Here is a 22,635-nt window from a genome sequence, read left to right on the forward strand (position 1 = left end):
CACCATCGCCCTCTACTGGAGCTGTTTAGTATGATTGGTTCGGGTTGAAGATTCAACAATGTATGTGTGCTATCTGACAAGCCTATGCTACAAGAGTTGGTCTCATTTGTGGCTTGGTTCAGAACAAAAGCAGAATCTTGGTGAATACAGGTTAGCCAACGTATGCATTCATTTATTAAAATCAGTCTATTGAAATAACAAAATGTGGGGATAAAATAAAAATATGAGCCGGTTGCTGGCTCTGGAAGGTCCATGGAAAACAGTATTAATGAGCAAAATACTTCACATTGAACTGTCAGAACATTCAACAAAACACAAGTGGCTCCTCTTCTGAGACAATTTCACAGCTGAAATGCATTTTTCCCTTCGAGTGTTTCAGACAAAAATAAGAGAATTCATAAATCACCAGCAGAGAGTTTAGTTTACAAATGGCTTCAAGGCTGACGCTAATGCTAGTGCTGACGCTAACGCAAGTGCCAACACTGACGCTAACGCTAGTGCTGACACTGACGCTGATGCTAGTGCTGACACTGACGCTAACACTAGTGCTGACACTGACACGAACGCTGGCGCTAACGCTAGTGCTGACACTGACGCTAACGCTGACTTTAACGCTAGTGCTGACACTGACACTAACGCTAGTGCTGACACTGACACTAACGCTGATGCTAACGCTAGTGCTGACACTGACACTAACACTGATGCTAATGCTAGTGCTGACACTGACACTAACGCTAGTGCTGACACTGACGCTAACGCTGACTCTAACGCTAGTGCTGACACTGACGCTGATGCTAGTGCTGACACTGACGTGACACTAACGCTAGTGCTGACACTGACGCTAACACTAACTCTGACGCTAACATTGATGTTAACGCTGATGGTAATGGTAACGCTGATGCTAACACAAGTGCTAACATTGACGCTGACACTAACATTAATGCTAACACTAACGCTAGTGCTGACACTGACGCTGATGCTAACATTAACGCTGATGCTAACGCTAACACTGATGCTAACACTAACGCTGACGCTAGTGCTGACACTGACGTTGACGCTAATGCTAGTGCTGCTGACTGTCACCAGGCTTAGTAGGAACAGAAGAGTCACACAAAGTCTTTATGGATGGAGCCGAGCACTTCCTGTATGTACATAGCCGCTGATTATTTCAGCAGCCTGAGTGGAAAACTGGCCTTCACCTACTCCAGCACACACACACACACACACACACACACACACACACACACACACACACACACACACACACACACACACACACACACACACACACACACACACACACACACACACACACACACACACACACATGCAGTAGGGTTAAACATGTGCTGCTTGTTGATTACATTAGTTTTTTCTACTTTTCTTGTTGTAAACTTAAGAAGACATGCGTAGGAGAATTAGCCTCAGCGGTGAATGCGGCGTTTCCTGTGAGGAAGAGAGCTGCGTTCTACCTGAGAACTTCTACAGCATCTGAAAACGTGAGGACCCCCCCCACACCACCACCACCGCTGTCAGCCTAGCCAACATTGTTCCTGGAAGCAAAATGACAGATTTCTGGAAAAGTCTGAGTCAGCTCTCAGTTAAAAACAAAGAGTACTTTCAGTTTAGTTAAATAGTTGAAATGAAAAGGTTTCACAGCCCTTCTCTTTGATAACTTCAGCTGTTCAGACCTTCCATTCACTAAAGCAGAGGGCTGAAAAAGCCTTAGTTATGCATGTAGACTCCATGTAGTCATGGGCAGCATGTCCATGTTTCAGCGCTTCTCTGAAAGCATCTACCGAGGGTTGCTTAAGACTAACAATACACAACTGAGCCTTATTCCTTCTGTGTCCTTCCTTTCCACCAATCAGCTTTGAATAATAAAAATGTGCTCCTGTTCAGATCCTCCAGCAGCTCAGTGGAAAGAAAGACAAAGGTTTGTGCTTTAGTCCAGTCTGGTCTGGCTGGTACCATCCAGAAGGTGTTTGGCTCCTCCTATGGCACCAGGCCTCTCCCCCGCTGAACTACTCCAGCTCCTCTTTAGACTCCATGCTCAGATCAGCCTTCATGGAAATTTGTCTTCTCCTGTTGTGTTCCTCCTCCTCTTCCTCTTCTTCTTCTTCTTCTTCTTCATCCTCCAATCCTTCCTCTTCATCCTCCTCCTCCTCTTCTTCTTCATCGTCTTCCTCGGTTCCGTCCATAGAATCATCGGCTCCCAGCATGGCTTGCTGTATGGCCAGGGTGGCAGAGTCTGACGACAGTGACTGGAGGCTGTCAAAGCCCAGTGGGTCTGAGAACAAAGGACAGGGACAGTTTACACATCTCCAAATGTCAAACACTGGGTGAAGAGATTCAAAAGACAACACAGGCATGCAGAAGTCAGTTCTGATCATGATCAGGGGTCTCATTTATCAAACATTGCGTAGAATCCTTACTAAAACGTACTTAAGCTCAGAAAAAAAAGTACTTACGCCATGCAGGTTTGTGATCTATCAAACATGGAGTACGCACAGCTGCACGCAATCTCCAGTTCATAAATCGGAGACTAACGAAAATGTTTCTCAGCTGCTTTTTAGTCACATCCCCCCCTCACCACGCCCACTTACTGCCATAAATAGTCAGTGCAGAGTGCCTTGTGGACCTCATGCATATACATAAGCCGGCTGTTGCAGCGACAATGGCGACCGTAGATCAAGACAGATCAAGGAAGCACTATTTCACTGAAGCAGGAATTGAGGTACTTGTGGGTGAGGTGGAGAAATGAAAGGAAGTGCTTTTGCAAAACAAATAAGAGAAAATCCACGGAGTGGCACAGCGTTGCTGAAGCCGTTTTGAGTTCTTCAGAGATCTGTGGTAGATATTAAAATAGGGTCCAATCGGGATTCGATTCCCAGACTCCCGGGTGAAAGTCGCACGCGCTAACCAGTCAGTCAAATGGAGATCTCTCCTTTACAAGTAGTCAGGGCACATGATCAATCGGGTCACAGTGACAGGACACACACACTGTCACAGACGCATGATGTTCTGTCTCAATCTGTCCCCCTGCTGATATTCTGCATTCCGTATTCTGGCTTCAGGCTGTGTGTTTGTCTGTGTGTGTGTGTGTGTGTGTGTGGGGGGGGGGGGGGGGGTCTTTTTGTGTGTGAAAACGAAACAGTACGAGTGATAATGCTGCAGGATTTCAAAATTTTATCCTTCTCAGCAGCAGCACTGCAGGTGCTCTCCGTGTCCAACATGTGCGTAGGCCAGATCCTTAGTCAACTTAAAGTTGCACACATTTTTCCGATAAGTTTTCTTTCATAAATCCCAAAGTTTGTGTGGAAAGTTGCTTACACAGTTTTCCGACCTGTTTTGTGGGTAGGCAAGCTTGATAAATGAGGCCCCAGGTCTGATAACTAAAAACACAGAGCCAGCTCTGTTTCCCTATAACTAGAACGCCAACCGCACCATCTGGTGGTGAGATTACATCACTGCCACGCTGTAGACTGTGTGTGTGTGTGTGTGTGTGTGTGTGTGTGTGTGTGTGTGTGTGTGTGTGTGTGTGTGTGTGTGTGTGTGTGTGTTGTGTGTGTGTGTGTGTGTGTGTGTGTGTGTGTGTGTGTGTGTGTGTGTGTGTGTGTGTGTGTGTGTGTGTGTGTAGGAGAGAGACATTTTCACCAGCAGCCTACTTTCTGAGCTGTTTCCTGTCTGGGATAAGTGTTTCTGCAGAACTCCAGCTACGATGGAGTCTGGCCAGAAGCGCTGCGTTGGACGGTGCTGGGACTTGATCTTCTTCGCCTTAGGGGTCGGGTCTGGATTACTGGCATCCAGCATAGGCTGGAGGATACGCCGACGAGCGTTGATGAACCTGGAACAATCACATGGAGGGAAAAAAAATCATGAAAAACCTCAGTAAATTTTTTCAGAGTAAAGTTTTTAAATCCTTGTTGTGAACTCAGAAAAACACACAAAACTGTGTTCTGACCGCCCTGAGTTTCAAAAGAAAGGGATGGGTCTACATCTGACCATCCCCACAGGGAGCTGCAGACATGCCCACGCTCAGGAACTAGTTAGTATGCATGTGTGTTTTTTGTTTCACGGTGCTTATTTTGCTCAGTTTTCTAGCTAAACAGCTCCTTCAGTCACACCTGCCTACCACCTGGTAGGTGTGTTTATGTTTATATGTACAGTGGGATGCAACACTTTGGGCAGCCCTAATAATCTTCATGATTTTCCTGTATGAATTGTTAATTCAGTCCAGTGAAAGTAAGCCACTCACTGCTCAAGCAACAAAAGAGAGGAGCACACAAGCCGCCTGTGCATGGTGCTGAAAGAAAAAGAGGATCACTGCTTTATGATTAATTATATAAAACAACTTTTTAGAAGTCATTAACAGAAATATCAGTAACCTTATGATAAAATCAAATTTTAGCTAAAAGTTAACGATTTCGAGTCTTTGAAGAGGAGATTCTTTCAATAAAGCAGATCTCTGGAACACACCCTTCACGCATTAAAGTATCTTGTTCCTATGCATTCATAACTCAGGAACACATCAAGTATCCTGTGGCCACAAGTTCCTTTTTTTTCCCTCAATGTGACCAGACGGGCACCATAGAATGGTTCTAAACACCTTTAACCAGAATCCAGACTCTCATTGGAGTGTTTACAGGCTGTTATTTCTGCAAATCTTCCAAAAAATGTATGAGCCTGCCTAATTTTGTTTAACAATTATTGCACACTTTCTGTAAATCCAATAAATTCTGTTTCACTTCTCAAATATCCCAGTGTGTGCCTCCTGTATGATATATTAAACAGAAAATTTTTATCCTAGAAACCAACATTTTTTTCAGGGAAACCCAGATTTTCCACCTTAAATAATGTATAATAACTTTGAAAGATGGAGGGATAAGGGGATATCTAAATTACAGGATCTATTTGATGGACCTACCCTGATGTCGTTTACCCATCTGACTGAAAAATACAATATTTCAAAAGCGGACTTTTTTTGATACTTACAGGTTAGGGATTTTATTAGGAAGGACACGACACTTTTGGTCTGTCAGGATGTATCAGATACTGAAAGATAATTTTTTTTGACCAGGTCGGTTACTACCGTTAGTACATTTTACAATATTATTAAATGTTATAAAGCAGAAACAACCTGCTTGAAGGAAGTATGGGAAAGGGAACTCAACTGTACCATTACTGACGATGATTGGAACAATGCGTTGGGAAATGCGAAATCCTAAAGTGTCTGTAATAGGGTTAAAGCAACTCAACTTATGATTCTCCACAAAGCTCATGTCTCACCTTATCGAAGGCAAAAATTTAAACCTACATCATCTTCCAATCCAATCCAATTTTATTTATAAAGCGCATTCACAAGGCATTACAACCAAACAAGGCGCTGTACACTAAAAATGTTGGTTAATTAAACAGGCGTTATATAAACATGTCGAACACAGATAAAAGATAAAAAGGAAATACAAGAAAATTCCCAAAAATAACAGGTAAAAATCATTAAGACACAAGGTGAAGTAAAAATAGGAAAAAAAAACATTTTACAAAGAACCTCAAATAATACGGAAGTCGATAATTGTGGAGTCAGTTTATAAACAGTGCAGATGTCAGTGAGGTTCATAATTATGTTGTATAAGCTAGGTTGAAGTAGTGAGTTTTCAGGCGTGATTTAAAAATGCTAGCTGTTGGTGCTAGCCTCACTAGCAGTGGTAATGCGTTCCACAGCTTCGGTGCACAGACAGAGAAAGCCCTCTCTCCACGGCTTTTTAAACGTGCATTGGGAACAGCTAGGAGGAGCTTATCTTCAGACCTGAGAGCACGCGGCGGGTTGTAGTAATGGACAAGTTCACACAGATATGGAGGAGCTTGATGGTTCAAGGATTTGTAGGTGAGAAGCATAATTTTGAAGTTTATCCTGAACTGCACGGGCAACCAGTGGAGAGATTTCAGAATTGGAGAAATGTGTTGTCTTCTGTCAGCTCCAGTCAGCAACCTAGCTGCTGAATTCTGGACCAGCTGAAGTCTAGAGAGAGCTGCTTTACTGATGCCGTATAAGCAGGAGTTAGAGTAATCCAGCCTTGAGGTGATAAAAGTGTGGACCACTGATTTCAGAAGACGTACACTCAGGATGTGCTTTAGTTTTGAGATGCGTCTTAGTTGGTAAAAACATGATTTAACTGTGTTATTGACCTGGGCATCCATCTTCAGAGCCTGGTCCATTTTTACTCCAAGGTTGGAGATTACAGAGGATACATTAGGTGAGAGATAGTTGAGGTCAGGTTGATGAGTGCCTGAGTGCATCTTCACAGTGCCTGAAGTATAAGACTGAGGTTGGTACTCTTACGCACTGTTTCTGGTCCTGTGCTAAAGTGAAACAATTCTGGCAGACTTTTGGAGGGGAAATGAATACAACTCTGTCTGTTAACTTAAACAATAATCCCTTATTTTTGTTACTTGGAGTGGCTGATCCTATTGTCAGTGATAAATATTAAAGTAGACTCTACAGAATGCGAAATTTTGTGCTAGATAATGTCTTCTCCTGAATTGGATAGCTGACAAAATTCCCTGCAAGTTACAGTGACAGAGGGTTATACTCAACTATGTTTCTCTTGATTACTTGACATGTCATTTATACTGCAAGGATGATGTTTTTGTTAAAACGTGGGAACACTTTCTGTCACATATTGGACTGAATATTTCTACAATTCTTACAAGAGCTCTGGTGCTATAGTATCGATGTACACACTGTCTCATGATACCCATTTTATGTGCTGTTGTCACACTGTCAGATTTTGTTTTTTTAGCATTGAGTTTAAAACATCATGTCAGAAACTTGGTGTCATATTTGATAGTGGCATGAATTTCCACAAGCAGATTGACTCGGTTGTCAGAACTAGCTTCTGTCAGCTCCGTCTTTTAGCTAAAGTTAAACCATTTTTAAGTTGCAATGATCTAGAAAGAGCCGTATATGTTTTATCAGCTCCCGTTTGGACTACTGCAATGCTTTTTATGCAGGTCTAACTCAGAAACATCTGGCCAGGTTACAACTAGTCCAAGACGTAGCTGCACGTCTGCTCACCAACAACCCTAGCTGTCAACAATCACTCCAATTCTCTCATTACTTCATTGGCTCTTGAATTAAGTTTGAGGTTATAATGCTTGCATTTAAAGGTATTCATGGCCTTGCACCATCCTACATATGTGACAGTCTTTCATTACAAAAGCAGAGCAGAGAAACAAAGTCCTCTGGTAAATTTTATCATCCTGTTCCAAGATCTAAATACAGTCAGTGTGTGTGTGCGTGTGTGTGTGTGTGGGGGGGGGGATTATTTTTGTGTTTTTATATTATTTTATATTCATTTTATTTTTTATTACTCTTAAATTTGTCCTAAATTGTTTTAAACTGGCTCTGATTATTTACTTTTTACAGCGTTTTTAATTGTTTTATTGTCTTTTTTCCATATTTAATGTTAAGCACTTTGTAAGTACATGTTATTTATATAGCACTTATCACAGACATAGAATCACAAAGTGCTTCACGTAGATCAGAACAAAATAAAACAAAGACTTGAATCATAATAATCTCTAAACAGAATTAGATTAACATCAGACAGATGAAAGATTAAATTTTTGAGTTAAAAATAAGAAAAATGAATATTTAGGTAAAAGCTGCTTTAAATAAAAGGGTCTTCAGCTGTTTTTTAAAAGGTGTCCAGACTGTCAACGCTACATAAGGATAAAGGAAGATTTGGGTGATTCCTCTCTAAATGAGGAATCGTAGCCGTTTGTCCTTTGAGGACATATAAGATTGTTACCAGTTGTTGACTTGTAGAAGGGTTAGATTGGTTTGAGCCGCAATCTGCCTCTTCTCGTCCTCTGTTGGGTACGGATGCTAAAACAAGAATGAGAACAGAAGGATTCCTGTGAGATTTGCCTCTGTAACAGACGTTTAAACAACTTGTCTGTCACAGTTTGTCCATCCAGTCCTCTCTGACTGTAGACCTCTTCAAAACAGCATTCTTATCAAGGCTCATTATTGGTGCTGGCAAAAATTTCAGACCTTTCTGTCAGCCTCACCATGAGATGCTGGAAGAGCCACGAGCGCATAATGTTGGTGGCATGTTTGGGCAGGACACCCCTCTTGTTCTTGGACTTCTTGTCTTCAGTGTCCAACAGAGAGGACAGGTCTACATTCACCTTCAAAAGATACACGGCAAGATTTAAAAGCAATGACAATTACAAGACTTTTGTATTTAGTGGCAAGAGCAGAGACACCATCTAAAGTGTCTCTATGGTAACATAATTATTAGATTCATTGTTAAAACAGAGTCAGGCGGTCTTCTCCTGTATCTTAAAGGTCGCTGCTGGTCAAGTGTATGAGCGTAAAAGAACAAAAACAGACCAGACCTAGCTTAACTTGGTTCTGTCACACAAAAATAATTTAGCCTTCTTTATTAAAGGTGTTGAGCACTTGTTTAATCTGTAACATGTTACAAAACCGGCTTACTTAATGAGTAACTAATGGTTAACAAGTCAGGACTTAATGATTAACTAATGATAACCTAAGCTTCACAACCACCCCATGGTGCATTTATTAGCTATAGAGTCCTGAATGATTGCGCTTACTCATTAGCGTCGGCACGGTTGGGTTTGGGCGGGCTGGGTGGAGTGAGTTTGGTCTCAAACAGGCGGTGTAGTGTTCACATATAAATCTGAGGGACTTCTCAGGAATGTGGAAATCCCCAAGCCTGTGGGCGGTGCTTAAGACGTGCTGGAAAGTCTGCGGTGTCCTCCATTATAAGATAAAAAAGGCGGGCATGAGCTGAGTTACTTTTGGAGACTCTGAACCACATTATTTTATTAACGTGCTGTGTGTCCTCATGATCTTGTGCCACACACACACACGCACACACACACACACACACACACACACACACACACACACACACACACACACACACACACACACACACACACACACACACAACATATATACCAAGTAGTGTTTCTATGGATACATTGTGATTTCTTAGTAAACATTCTATTTGGTGAGAGATAAACTTTATTGTATTTATTCTAGTGAACCTATAATTAATTCAACTGGTAACTACTACTGTCAGTATCTGTTCTGTGGGGTACCCCAAGGCTCTGTTTTGGGCCCACCGTTGTTTCTACTGTACATACACCCTCCTGGACAGATAATTGATTCTTTTCATAATGTCTCTTATCACCTATATGCAGATGGCATTCAGCTGTACTGCTCCTTTAAGGATTCTGAGTTCTATAAACTGTCTGAATTACTAGAATGTCTATCCGCTATCACCAGCTGGCTAGAAGATAACTTCCTTCAGTTAAACTCTGAAAAGACTGAATGTGTGACCATTGCCCCTGAGAGCATGGTTCCCCTGATTAGTCTAAAACTTGGTCATTTATCCTCTGCCGTCAAAGCAAACTTAAGACAATTGGATGTTTTTGACTAATCAATGTCTCTTGAAGGCCACTCAAAAACGTTGGTCCGAAACTGTTTTTATCATTTAAGAAATATCTCCAAACTGTGAAGGTTGGTGTCAAAATATGAACTTGAAATGGTTCTCCATGCCTTTATCTCCTCCCGTCTAGATTACTGTAACACACTTTTCACATGTTTTAACAAAAAAGCACTAACCTCAATCCAGTCTGAGTTTGAGTTTCTTCAAAAGATTATCTACATAGGCTTGAAGGGGAGGGAGTCAAGTGTCCACTGAAAGGTTTTTGTATGTGTGGACCACCTCTATGATGTTTCCCTCAAGAGTGGTCACTGAGGGCATCCTTAGAGGTCTTTTTTTAGAGTTAGAAAACAACATTAGCTTAGTCTCGTCAGCACTGAGGACCAATTCTAATTGCAGAAGTGTTTGTTGGACTTAAAGTTTAAATATATAAAGGATTTAAAAAAATTACAAAAAACATGCGACTTTTAAGATGAGGTGTGAAGCATTGCATGCATGGATGCCTTGGATGGCAGTGAGGATGATTTTCTGGGAGGAGTCAGCAGGTGTAGCCATCTGATGGTACACCGGCACCGCAGCAGCATGAGAGAGTACAGCGAGGCAGACGTCTAAAAGCCTCATTTGACTTTTCATTTCTTTTTTTTCTTTTACCGTGTCCTCTCTGGCCCTGAAGCAAACAGAATTAATGTCTGAATGCTGGTGACAAGCCTTACAGATTTACTCTCAGGTGGAGCATCAAAGCTTCTGCTTTTAATGTCATGTCTGATACTTCAAACTTTATAGTTATTGCTTTTTGAATGCTTGTAATTCCGACCAGACACGGAGACAGAGGTGAAAGAGAAAGGAGGAGACTTTAGCAATCCGTAGTAACTGAAAAAAGCAAAACTGCACTATGGAGTTGAGCTGAAGGTCCAAAATAAGGGCTGAGATCTAGCTGTGCTTTCACGCTGTTGGCACCAGCCTTTTCCTTTTCCACTAGTGCCTATACCACACATTTTATTACAACTATTACCACTTCAACTAATATTAATGATGGCTGATTATGGGCAGAAACCAATCTCAAAAGATCTGTGTATGTCTTATTAGATTTGTGTGTGTGTAACTAGATGTGTGTGTAGCAAGATCTGTCAGCAGTAGTTCAGGAGGTTGAGGGTTGTCCAGTTTTGGAAAGTTGTAGGACCAATCTCGACTCCTGGCAGAGAAGGCTCCTGTTGTGTCCTTAGGGTTAGGGTTAGTTCTTAGCCAAGACATTTAACCCACGTTGCCTGCTGGTAGTGGTCGAAGGGACCGGTGGCGCCTGTGCTCGGCAGTCTCGCCTTTGTCATTGTGCACCAGGACAGCTGTAGCTACACTGTAGCTCAACACTACCAGGGTTTGAATGTGTGTGTGTATGGATGAATTTTACAATGTAGTGTAATGTGCTTTGAAGTTCTCAGACTCTCAAAGGTGTGTGTGTGTGCGTGTGCGTGTGCGTGTGCGTGTGCGTGTGTGTGTGTGTGTGTGTGTGTGTGTGTGTGTGTGTGTGTGTGTGTGTGTGTGTGTGTGTGTGTGACTTGCAATTTGGCAGATGGTCCTGTATTGTTTCTCCACCTCAACCCATGTTGCAGAGACGAGGCCTGCAGTCTGAGTCAGTCTGTTCGACCACGTTCCTGGTAAACAAATGCCTGGTGTGTGGGGTGGTGGATCCCTAATTCTAACTATCTAAAACCCACAAACTTCCACCATCTTCAGCCAGGATCCTGCTGGTTTCTGTCTGGCTGTATCTGGTTTCTATTAGCCTGAAGTAGACTTTCCTTCATCTTCGGACTGAATCGCTTGTGTCTGCTACACCCACTGGATCCTGGTTCTTCTGTATCTCCCAGAGACTGGTCCTGCTGCACCCCTCAAGAGCCTGGTTCTGCTTCGACCTTCTGGGCCGGGCCTGTGTCAGCCACCTGGAGCCTGGGCTTTGCCTGCTGCTAAGTAGGTGCTAATTGCAACAACCTCCTGCCTTCAGCACCTACCTGGAACCTGGATTTACTGCTGAGCTGCTCACAACCATCATTCTGCTGGTTTGATATTTGGTAAGATTGGAGATTGTTTGGGTCCAGAGGACGTAAAGCCTGAAGAGGATTTCATCACAAAGAGGACATTTGTTGGATGAGACTCCTAAACCTGTATTATACCCTGAAACACAAAATGTCTCCACTCATCACTGCCCCTATTTGCTAACATTTTGTAATAATGTTAAAGTTCCTTATGAGCCCCAAGACTGCAGCACAGCCCCTCCACCCTTAGTTACACCTTGTGGAGGTCCATGTGCAGGTAACTGGATGCTTGGAAACAAAGTGTCACCATTTCCCATTCCTCCTTCCTCTGAATTATCAGGCTTAGTCCAGCTAATGTGTGTTATGGCTTTACAAGATAACTTCATCATACCTCTAAATGACTTCCTGACACTATACCTGACACAAAGAGTGGGACGCATTCCACTTCTAAATCTTCTGAAAACAGGGTTATGATGGTTACTAATCTCTGGGAACATCTAACCAAACCCGGGGCCAGCTTCTAGTTCTCCAGTTATCAAACCCTATTGTCTTTACCTTCCTCCTCTACTGATACCTCTTTAGCTTCTGGCATGAAGACAATGACCTTTGATGACTACTTCTGCAGTCGTAAAGCTTTGGGGGGTTTGCACTTAAACATTCGAAACCTCCTCCCCTCCTCCCCATTGGTAGAACCATCATATTTTCTCTTATTACGAATCACTTCCAACAACTAGCACAATTCATGTTCCAGTAACTTCATCTCTGGTTATTCCCAAAGCTCGCACCTCCTTTGACTGCTCCTCATTCCGGTTTGCTGCTTCCAAAGACTGGAATGAGCTGCAGAAACCACTGAAGCTCACTACCTACATTCCATTATCTACCATCAATAATTCATGATGATCAATAATTTCTTCTGTCATTCACCCGTTCACACACACATTCACACACTGGTGGGGATGAGCTACGATGTAGCCATAGCTGCCCTCGGGCGCACTGACAGAGGCGAGGCTGCCGAGCACAGGCGCCACTGGTCCCTCCGACCACCACCAGTAGGCAACGTGGTTTAAGTGTCTTGCCCAAGGACACAACGACAGTGACAGACTGAGTGAGGCTCGAACCTGCAACCTTCCGATTACAGGGCGGCAACTTAACTCCTGTGCCACCGTCACTCCGTCCGACAGCGCTCCTCCATGAGAGCAGGGGTGGGGGTGTTGCACACATTCCGCTGCTGTTTCTCACCAGTGTCAGCTGATGGAGGGCTCTAGTTTCGTTGCGCTGTTCCTTTCAGTGGACACGGTAGGGTCGGGGAGGGGGCGGGGCATGACGCTTAGCCTGACGAGTGGCCAAACCAATGAGAATGAGTTTTCAGTCCACGTATCTGGTTAAATAAATGTTTAAAAATAATTAACATGGAAGACATGCTGGTCTTTGAAATACTCTGCCCACTGATCCACCATGTCTAGAATCGAGGACAGCAGCACACCTTCCCCACTGTAAACTGTTTGTAGTGCAACGCTTTCCCTCCTGAAATGCTGGATGGTGGTCCAGAGGCTCCTGGAAGCCATACGGCAGTCTCGTTCCATGGTCTCATCAAACATCTTCCATGCCCGAGTTTTTGTCTCGAGGACACCTGAGCTGTATTTTTCTTGGACTGCTGATATGGCCAGCTGCCTCTGGAGTCTCTCTTTCTTCAGCTTGACAGCCTTTCTAACTGCCGGTGTCCACCAGTGGGTTCCAGGGTTGCCACCATGACAGGCACCAACCACCATGACAGGCACCAACCTGCGGCCACAGCTGTGGTCAGCCGCCTTGACAATGGAGTCACGGAAAAGGACCCACTCGGACTCAATGTCCCCCCGCCTCCCCGGAACAAGTTTGAAGTCCTGTCAGAGGTGGAAATTGAAGCTCCTACTGACAGGAGACGGTCAGAAGTTCCCAGCAGACTCTTACAACACAGTGTGGGTCTGCCAGCTCTGACAGGTATCCTCCCTACCATTGAAGCAAACTCACCACCAGGTAGTGGTCAGTTGACATCTCCACCCTTCTTTTCACTCGAGTGTTCAAGACATATGGCCACAGATCAGATGAAACAACAACAAAGTAGATAATCAAGCTGTGGCCTAAAGTATCCTGGTGCCAAGAGCTCATATGGACACCTTTATGCCTGAACATGGTGTTCACTATGGAAAATCCAAGATGAGCACAAAAGTCCAATAACAAAACACCGCTCAGATTCAGATCAAGGGGGAAATTCCTCCCAACCACCCTCTCCATGTCTCACTGTTGTTGCCCAAACGAGTGTTAAAGTTCCCCAGGAGAACGGTGGTGTCACCAGAAGGAATGCCCTCCAGCAACCCCTCCAGAGACTCAAAAAAGGGTGGGTAGTCTGATCTGCAGTTTGGTGCATAAAACCACAATTAGGACTGATCTCCCCACACAAAGGAGAAGGGAGGCTACCCTTTCATTCACCGGGATGAACCCCAACATACAGACATACATATGGGGAGCAAGACGTTTGCCCACCCCAGCTCAGCACCTCTAATTAGGAGCAACTCCAGAGTGGTAAAAAAAATGCAACCCCTCTTGAGTAAACTGTTTCCAACCCAGAGCCATGCATCGAGGTGAGTCAAACTATTTCTAGCCAAAACCTCTCAACCTCACACACCAACTCCCACACTTCTCGTGCATCTGACCGAGGTGGTGGAACGGGCATGTTAATTTCCAACAAATGGATATACAGTCAGTTGCTACCCATCACTAAATACAACTCCTTTGAATACCATGCCATCCAGGTAACTGTACCAAAAAAATTCTTTTTGGTTGTCATATATCGCCAAACAGGTCAACTCGTAGACTTTTTTGATTAACTCAACACCCTGCTCTCCTCCATTCCTGAGCACGACTGTCCCACAATGGTCCTTGGAGACATGAATATTCATCTGGACAATCCCAGCTCATCAGGCTTTCTGTCACTAATGTCATCATTTGATCTAAAACTAGTACAAAGTCCTCCAACTCACAAAGCTGGAAAAGTACTTGACCTCATTTTCACCAGAAACTGTGCCATAGACACAATCTCTGTCACACCGCCGCATCTTTCTGATCATTACTTCATCCATTTCAGCACGACTCTACAAGGGAGGTCCACTGCTTCCTCCCCAATGGTCTCATTCCGCCGCAACCTCTGTAATCTGGCACCCAACCACTTCTCCTCACTTGTTGCCTCCACTCTTCCTTCTCCCAGCACATTCTCTGCTTATGAAGTGAATGATGCCACCGAGTCACTCTGCTCCACACTCTGCTCTTGTCTTAACATCTTGTGCCCTTTAGCCACTAGACCAGCTAGATCCTCTCAGTTGCACCCTTGGCTATATGATACCCTCCGGTCTCTACGCACCAATCTTAGAGCTGCGGAACAGAAATGGTGAAAAACAAAAGATCCTGGTGATCATTTGAAATTTCATGAATTACTGTCCTCATTCTCTGCCAGCATCACTGATGCAAAGAAAGCCTTCTACACTGACAAAATTCTCAGCTCTACTGAATCTCAGAAACTATTTTCAACATTCAAAACTCTGCTCAACCCTACATCTCCACCTCCTACCAACAATCTATCAGCTGGCACCTTTTCCTCATTCTTCACTGACAAAGTGGCAGCTATAAGCAAACAGTTTACTCAGCTGGCCACTCCTGAACACAAACTCCTTCTAGCCCAACTATCTCAAGCCCTACTGCTTCATTTTCCTCCTTTTCCCCTCTCACTGAGAACTGTGTGTCCAAGTGTCTCATATGCAGCCGCCCTACTACATACCCACTTGACCCCATTCCGACTAAGCTGCTCCAAGCTATTGCTCCTACAGTAGCCGCAGCAGTCACACATGTGATCAACGCTTCACTGACATCCGGTACATTTCCGACCTCTCTCAAGCATGCTCAGGTTAAACCGCTGCTAGAAAAAAAACATCTCTTCCTTCAAATCATGTGGAGAACTACTGACCTATCTCTCTCCTCCCTTTTCTGTCCAAAATCATTGAAAGGGCGGCTTTCAAGCAGATCACAGAATGCCTCTCACAAAACTGTCTGCTTGACCCTTACCAATCTGGGTTCAAAAAGGGCCACTCCACTGAAACTGCTCTGTTAGCAGTGACGGAATCCTTAAAAGAAGCTAGAGCGACTGCCAAATCCTCAGTGCTCATCCTGCTTGACTTATCTGCTGCATTTGACACTGTCAACCGTGGCTTCCTTCTGTCCACACTCTAGCATGGGCATCACAGAGAAAGCACATGCCTGGTTTGAATCCTACCTCACAGGATGATCATTCAGTGTATCTTAGCTTGGACAATCCTCTACCGTGAACCATCTTGCCACAGGAGTCCCCCCAGGGCTCTGTACCAGGACCTCTTCTCTTTGCCATATACACCACCTCTCTGGGTGAGATCATTCGATCACATGGCTTCTCCTACCACTGCTATGCAGACAACACCCAGCTCTATCTGTCATTTCCAATGGACAACCACACTGTCTCTGCACGAATATCAAACTGTCACTCTGACATATCAAAATGGATGAAATCCCACCATCTCCAACTCAACCTCTCTAAAACTGATCTACTTGTCATCCCAGCAAAACCATCCAAACAGCACAATATCTCAATCCAAAATGACTTCCTATCTCTGGCTCCTTCAAAGGCAGTTCAAAATCTGGGTGTTGTGATTGATGACCTTTAGAGATCATGTTTCCTCTGTTGCTCATTCATGCTGCTTTGCATTGTATAACATACGAAAGATCAGACCATACCTAACACAACATGCCACCCAGCTCCTGGTGCAATCTACCGTCATCTCCCGCCTCAATTACTGCAATGCCCTTCTAACTGGTCTTCCAGGCTGTGCTGTGAGACCTCTTCAAATGGTCCAGAACGCAGCGGAGCGTCTGGTCTTCAATCAGCCAAAAAGAGCACACGTCAACCCTCTGTTCATTGAGCTCTGCTGGCTACCGCTAGCAGCATGCATCAAATTCAAATTGCTAACACTAGCATACAAAGTCCGAGATGGTACGGCTCCCATCTACCTGAATCCTCTTGCAAAGGCTTACGTCTTGGCCCGGCCGCTCCAGTCATCACAGGATCGTCGGCTAGCAGTGCCTACACCACACTCAGGACAATCCAGGCTCTTCTCATGCATTGTTCCACAAATGTGGAATGACCTTCCAAGCACTACCAGAACAGGGGCTTCCTTTTCAATTTTCAAGAAACTCCTGAAGACCCTGCTCTTCAGAGAGCATCTTCTTAACTAGCACCCTCCCTGCACACGTCCCCCCTCTCTACTGTCCACTCCTCGTTCCCTCCTCTCCATGATTGATGTCAAGTTGTTGTTGTTATTGTTGTTAGCCTCAAGGGTAACATGCCGATTATCACTTGTAAGTCGCTTTGGACAAAAACGTCTGATAAATACATAAACATAAACATGAACATAAACTCTGGCTCAGAGATGGGATATTCCATGTACTGAGAGTTAGCTTTGTAGCCGAGGATCAGACCACCAAGGACCCAGCCTTTGGCTAACGCCCATCTCACACACGTACTGACCCCTTGGCCTTAGCTAGCTGGCTAATGCAGAGCTAGTAAGTCACCTTAGAGAAGTAAAGAATTTAGCAGTTTGGACATATTTTAACAAGGAAGTAATGTATGACCGGTCTCCGTCAGTTGGGTAGGTGGGGAGGTGACCCGTCGCTTTCTGGTCTCTGACAGTGTGAGCTGTTCTGATGGCTGACATCTTTCTAGTTAACAAGTTTTCTTTCTTGGTGCATTTCTTTAATGCTGCTGTTTTTCTTCAGATGTAACTTGTACAGAGTTGACAGAGTTTATTTTATTTGTTAATTCATATCCAGTTAAACACATTAAGAAAAATAAATAAATACATAAACACCAGTGGATTATCACCTGTGAGTTCTGTATCTGGATGGGTCCTGGAGGTAGTGCCTGTGTTAATACTTGTGCATGGGATGTCACCATGGCAACAGGTTGGTACAGGGTCCCACCTGAGGAGAAAAACCGTTGCAATAAGAATCAAGTATCCTCAGCAGCTCCACATCCCACAGTACCACTAGAGCAAGAAAACAAAAATGTTAATGATTTGAATCAAGCTGCATTCATGACCTTCAACCCCTCTAATTAAATTGAGGGTGGGGTCTTATTGCTCCTAGCTTTATTAGTGTTGATCACTCATCAGAGGTCATCAGAGGTGTGTGTCGGAGCTCCACAGGGTATCAGGATCAAAGGAAGTGAGATGGATGTCCTCTGGGCAGGATTAGTCAGAACACCATAAACACAACACACCTTCAGAGCTAAAGCTGCTGTCAGAATAATACTGGACTTATAATAGCTTGGTGTTTCACCCAAAAAACTGTTAGTAGATATATCATACCATTGTTAATATGTTTTATTAACAGAGGACCAACACAACATTCACCCTAATTCAGGGTTTCCCCCGGAAAATGAGTTAAGCCTGGCGGCTTCAGCCATTGGGTTGGGGGGGATCAGGCGCTCCGTCCACCAGCGCTCCTCCATGAGAGCGGGGGTGGGGGGTGGGGGTGTGTTGCTGTTTCTCACCAGCATCAGCTGATGGAGGGCTCTAGTTTCGTTGCGCCTTTCCTGTCAGTGGACACGGTAGGGTGGGGGAGAGGGGCGGGGCATGACGCTTTGCCTGGTGGGTGGCCAAGCAAAGCCTGGTGGGCCGCCAGTCTTATAAAGCGCTGAGGGAAACCTACTAATTACACCTTAACCACGTACACAAACTCAACTAAATAGCATCCAGATTCACCCGTTAGCCTAACCTTCATGTTTTGGGGCTACGAGAGGAAAGCCTGCTAATTGCAGTGAGAAAGGCTCTACTGTTAACAGAAGTAAACATAACAACATGAGACAAAAATATCACTTCACTAAAATAGGTTTGCTTGTGCTGTGGTCACGTAGTCACCTGAAACTATTTGGGAGTTGATGGTTGTCATAGTGACTGCACCCTGCTGCAGACCTCCTGTGGGAACAACGATCCCTGAAGGGTTAGCAGAACTGGAAACTGAAGTCAACGATGTAGAGGAGGCTTGGATCAGCTCCTGGAGATCACATGAGACACAGTGAACAGCTGCATTCAGAGAGGTACAAATAACCACTGGCAACAGCATATTGGAATATTGCTACAAATAGACCAAAATGCATTTGGACCTGAGTCTACCAAAGGATTAACAGACATGATGTGAGTGCTGTCCTCAGCATCTCAGTGGAACTTAGCAGAGGGCAATATCTTCATTTCTAGATCTTCACAAATTGATTATTTAGTTCATAATGTTACTTCCTCTTTACATGTGGCATTAGATGATGTTGCCCCTTTAACAAAGAAGGAAATTAAGCACAGGAAATTGGTTCCCTGGTTTAATTCTCATTTATGAACTTTAAAACAAAACTCTAGAAAATTGGAGAGAAGATGACGCTCTACACACCAGGAGGAGTCCTACTTATCCTTGAAAAATAGTCTTGTGCTTTATAAAAATAAGCTTTGACAAACTAGAACTGTGCATTTGAGAATAATCCTAAATTTATTGTCAGTACAGGTGCCAAACTTACACAGAATAATAGCTCTGAACCATCTTTTCCCCAACACTGTGTGACTTTGTCACTCATAGCATTCAGCTTCAGCTCAAACTGCACAAATCGCATCTTGGGTGCAACCTGACTTCTCGCACCGTACTTCTGGTAGCAACGCATCAGATCTAAAAATATGCTAAAAAAAAGCAGTGTTTACAAAACACGTCGGACGTTTTTTGTGCTATTATTGATGTCTGTTGTTCTTTGGGAGGGCTGTGGGAGGACACACAGGAATTTATGGGGGTTGGAGGAGGAAGTTAAAATCTTATCTGTCTGACAGAATTCAGTCAGTTCATGTAAATGAGACATCTTCTTACTTTAAGGTTACTTGTGGTGTACAACAGGGATCTGTGCTTTGACCAAATCTTTTTACCATTAATGTTGTTCCAATTGGTAAAATTATCAGACAGCATGGGATAAACTTCCACAGTTATGCTTAAGATACTCAGGTATATTTATCTCCAACCCCCAACCATGTCCCCAATCCATAGGGATTGTGAAGATGGGAGTTTGAGAGGACACCTTTGGCCGCAAAAATTGTGGGGCCAAACAGTGGAGGGTCCTCCCTTTTCCAGGAATAGCCTCCAAAGCAGCAGGCAGTCCAAGATGCCCGAGATCCCATGCAAACAGACAGCCACTCACCATGCTGCAGCACAGGCCAGGGCCTCCAGACCATGTCCTAACCCATGAGCATCCATTCCCACCCATCCATCTTTGCAACAGCCTCAAAGACCCGCAGGTAGCTCTAGACCCTCAGCCCCACCTGATTGACAGAGATTGGAGGGCAGAAGAAGCAGGGGTGAAGACTCAGCCATCACCCCTCACCCACAGGTTGACCAATGATGTGTGTGCGTGTGCATGTGTGCTAACGGTGTGTGGCGATGCACAGGTGCTGGTCATGAAATTAGAATATCATGACAATATTTGATTTATTTCAGTAATTCCACTCAAAAAGTGAAACTTTTATATTAGATTTAGGATCGAAGGATCTTTCATGGCGGTTAAAACGAAGAGTCGGAGTACCCGGCCCGGAGGGTTACCGGGGTCCCACCCTGGAGCCAGGCCTGGGGTTGGGGCCCGCGAGCGAGCGCCTGGTGGCCGGGCTTTCACCCATGGGGCCCGACCGGGCCCAGCCCGAACCGGATAAATGGGCTCGTCCAACTGTGGACCCACCACCCGCAGGAGGAACATGAAGGGTCCGGTGCAATGCGAATCGGGTGGCAGACCAAGGCGGGAGCCTTGGCGGTCCAATCCCCGGACAAGAAAACTAGTTTTTGGGACATGGAACGTCACCTCGCTGGCGGGGAAGGAGCCGGAGCTTGTGGCAGAGGTTGAGCGGTACCGGCTAGATATAGTCGGACTCACCTCGACACATTGCATTGGCTCTGGACCCCGAGACCTGGAGAGGGGTTGGACACTACTTTGCTGGAGTTGCTCCGGGTGAGAGGCGGAGGGCTGGGGTTGGCTTTTTGTTAGCCCCAAGACTCTCTGCCTGTGTGTTGGGGTTTACCCCGGGGGACAAGAGGGTAGCTTCCTTGCGCCTTCGGGTCGGGGAACGGGTCCTGACTGTTGTTTGTGCTTATGGGCCAAATATCAGTTCAGAGTACCCACCCTTTTTGGAGTCCCTGGGACGAGTGCTAGATAGTGCTCCATCAGGGGACTCCATTGTCCTGCTGGGGAACTACAATGCTCACGTGGGCAATGACAGCTTGACCTGGAGGGGTGTGATTGGGAGGAACGGCCCACCTAATAAGAACTCGAGCGGTGTTTTGTTATTGGACTTCTGTGCAAGCCGCAGTTTGGCCATAACGAACACCATGTTCGAACATAAGGATGCCCACCGGTACACTTGGTACCAGGGCAGCCTAGGTCACAGGTCGATGATAGATTTTGTAGTCGTATCATCTGACCTGCGGCCGTATGTTTTGGACACCCGAGTGAAGAGAGGGGCGGAGCTGTCAACTGATCACCACCTGGTGGTGAGTTGGATCAGATGGCAAGGGAACATGCCGCGTAGACCTGGCAGACCCAAACGCATAGTGAGGGTCTGCTGGGAACGCCTGGCAGAAGAACCTGTCAAGACGGTCTTCAACTCCCACCTCCGGCAGAGCTTTGACCACGTCCCGAGAGCAGTGGGGGACATTGAGTCCGAGTGGGCCTTGTTCCACTCTGCGATTGTCGAGGCGGCTGTTGCTAGCTTTGGTCGTAAGGTGGCCGGTGCCAGTCGTGGTGGCAACCCCCGTACCCGCTGGTGGACACCAGAGGTTCGGGGAGCCGTCAGGCTGAAGAAGGAGGCCTACAGGGCGTGGCTGGTCTGTGGGTCTCCGGAGGCAGCAGACAGGTACCGGATAGCCAAGCGGGGTGCAGCAGTGGCAGTTGCCAAGGCAAAATCTCGGGCGTGGGAGGAGTTTGGTGAGGCCATGGAGAAAGACTATCGATCGGCTCCAAAGAGGTTCTGACAAACTGTCCGGTGCCTCAGGAGAGGAAGGCAGCAACTCGCTCACACTGTTTACAGTGGGGATGGGGAGCTGCTGACGTCAACTGAGGCTATAGTCGGACGGTGGAAGGAATACTTTGAGGAGCTCCTCAATCCCACCAATGCGCATTCCGAGGAGGAACCAGAGCTGGGAGGCCTGGGGATGGACTGTCCGATCTCGGGGGCAGAAGTTGCTGAGGTAGTCAAACAACTACACAGCGGCGGAGCCCCGGGGGCGGATGAGGTTCGTCCTGGGTATCTCAAGGCTATGGATGTTGTAGGGCTGTCATGGTTGACACGTCTCTACAACATTGCGTGGTCATCGGGGGCAGTTCCTAGGGAGTGGCAGACCGGGGTGGTGGTCCCCATCTTTAAGAAGGGTGACCTGAGGGTGTGTTCCAACTATAGGGGGATCACACTCCTCAGCCTCCATGGAAAGGTCTACTCCAAGGTACTGGAGAGGAGGGTCCGATCGATAGTTGAATCTCAGATAGAGGAGGAGCAATGTGGTTTTCGTCCTGGCCGTGGAACTGTGGACCAGCTCTATACCCTTGCAAGGGTGATGGAGGGGGCATGGGAGTTTGCCCAACCAATCCACATGTGCTTTGTGGATTTGGAGAAGGCTTATGACCGTGTCCCCAGGGGCACCCTGTGGGGGACGCTCCAGGAGTATGGGGTGGGTGGCTTTCTGTTAAGGGCCATTCAGTCCCTTTACCAGAGGAGCGTGAGTTTGGTCCGCATAGCCGGTAGTAAGTCGGACCTGTTCCCAGTGAGGGTTGGACTCCGCCAGGGCTGCCCCTTTGTCACCGGTTCTGTTCATCACTTTTATGGACAGAATTTCTAGACGCAGCCGTGGTGTGGAGTGTGTCGAGTTTGGTGGCAGGAGAATCTCGTCTTTGCTTTTTGCGGATGATGTGGTCCTCCTAGCTTCATCCAGCTCTGACCTTCAGCTCTTGCTGGGTAGATTCGCGGCCGAATGTGAAGCGGCTGCGATGAGGATCAGCA

General features: G+C 45.6%; 1 protein-coding gene across 3 annotated transcripts in view; it reads right to left on the reverse strand.

Moving 5' to 3' along the window:
• Positions 1 to 145: 145 nt before the first annotated feature.
• LOC107386025 (pbx/knotted 1 homeobox 2) overlaps positions 146 to 22,635 on the reverse strand; it is a 340,801-nt gene continuing 318,311 nt past the window's right edge. For all 3 annotated transcript variants that reach the window (XM_054730428.2, XM_015960183.3, XM_054730427.2), the window contains 6 exons: positions 18,490 to 18,625; positions 17,454 to 17,551; positions 8,077 to 8,196; positions 7,815 to 7,891; positions 3,669 to 3,847; positions 146 to 2,290 (listed from right to left, as the gene is read on the reverse strand). In XM_054730428.2, the coding sequence (XP_054586403.1) occupies positions 2,025 to 2,290; positions 3,669 to 3,847; positions 7,815 to 7,891; positions 8,077 to 8,196; positions 17,454 to 17,551; positions 18,490 to 18,625 (876 nt within the window). In that variant the 3' untranslated portion in view covers positions 146 to 2,024. The remainder of the gene's footprint in view (positions 2,291 to 3,668; positions 3,848 to 7,814; positions 7,892 to 8,076; positions 8,197 to 17,453; positions 17,552 to 18,489; positions 18,626 to 22,635) is intronic.

The sequence above is a fragment of the Nothobranchius furzeri genome, chromosome 10, assembly GCF_043380555.1.
Source record: "Nothobranchius furzeri strain GRZ-AD chromosome 10, NfurGRZ-RIMD1, whole genome shotgun sequence".
Taxonomy (NCBI): Eukaryota; Metazoa; Chordata; class Actinopteri; order Cyprinodontiformes; family Nothobranchiidae; genus Nothobranchius; species Nothobranchius furzeri.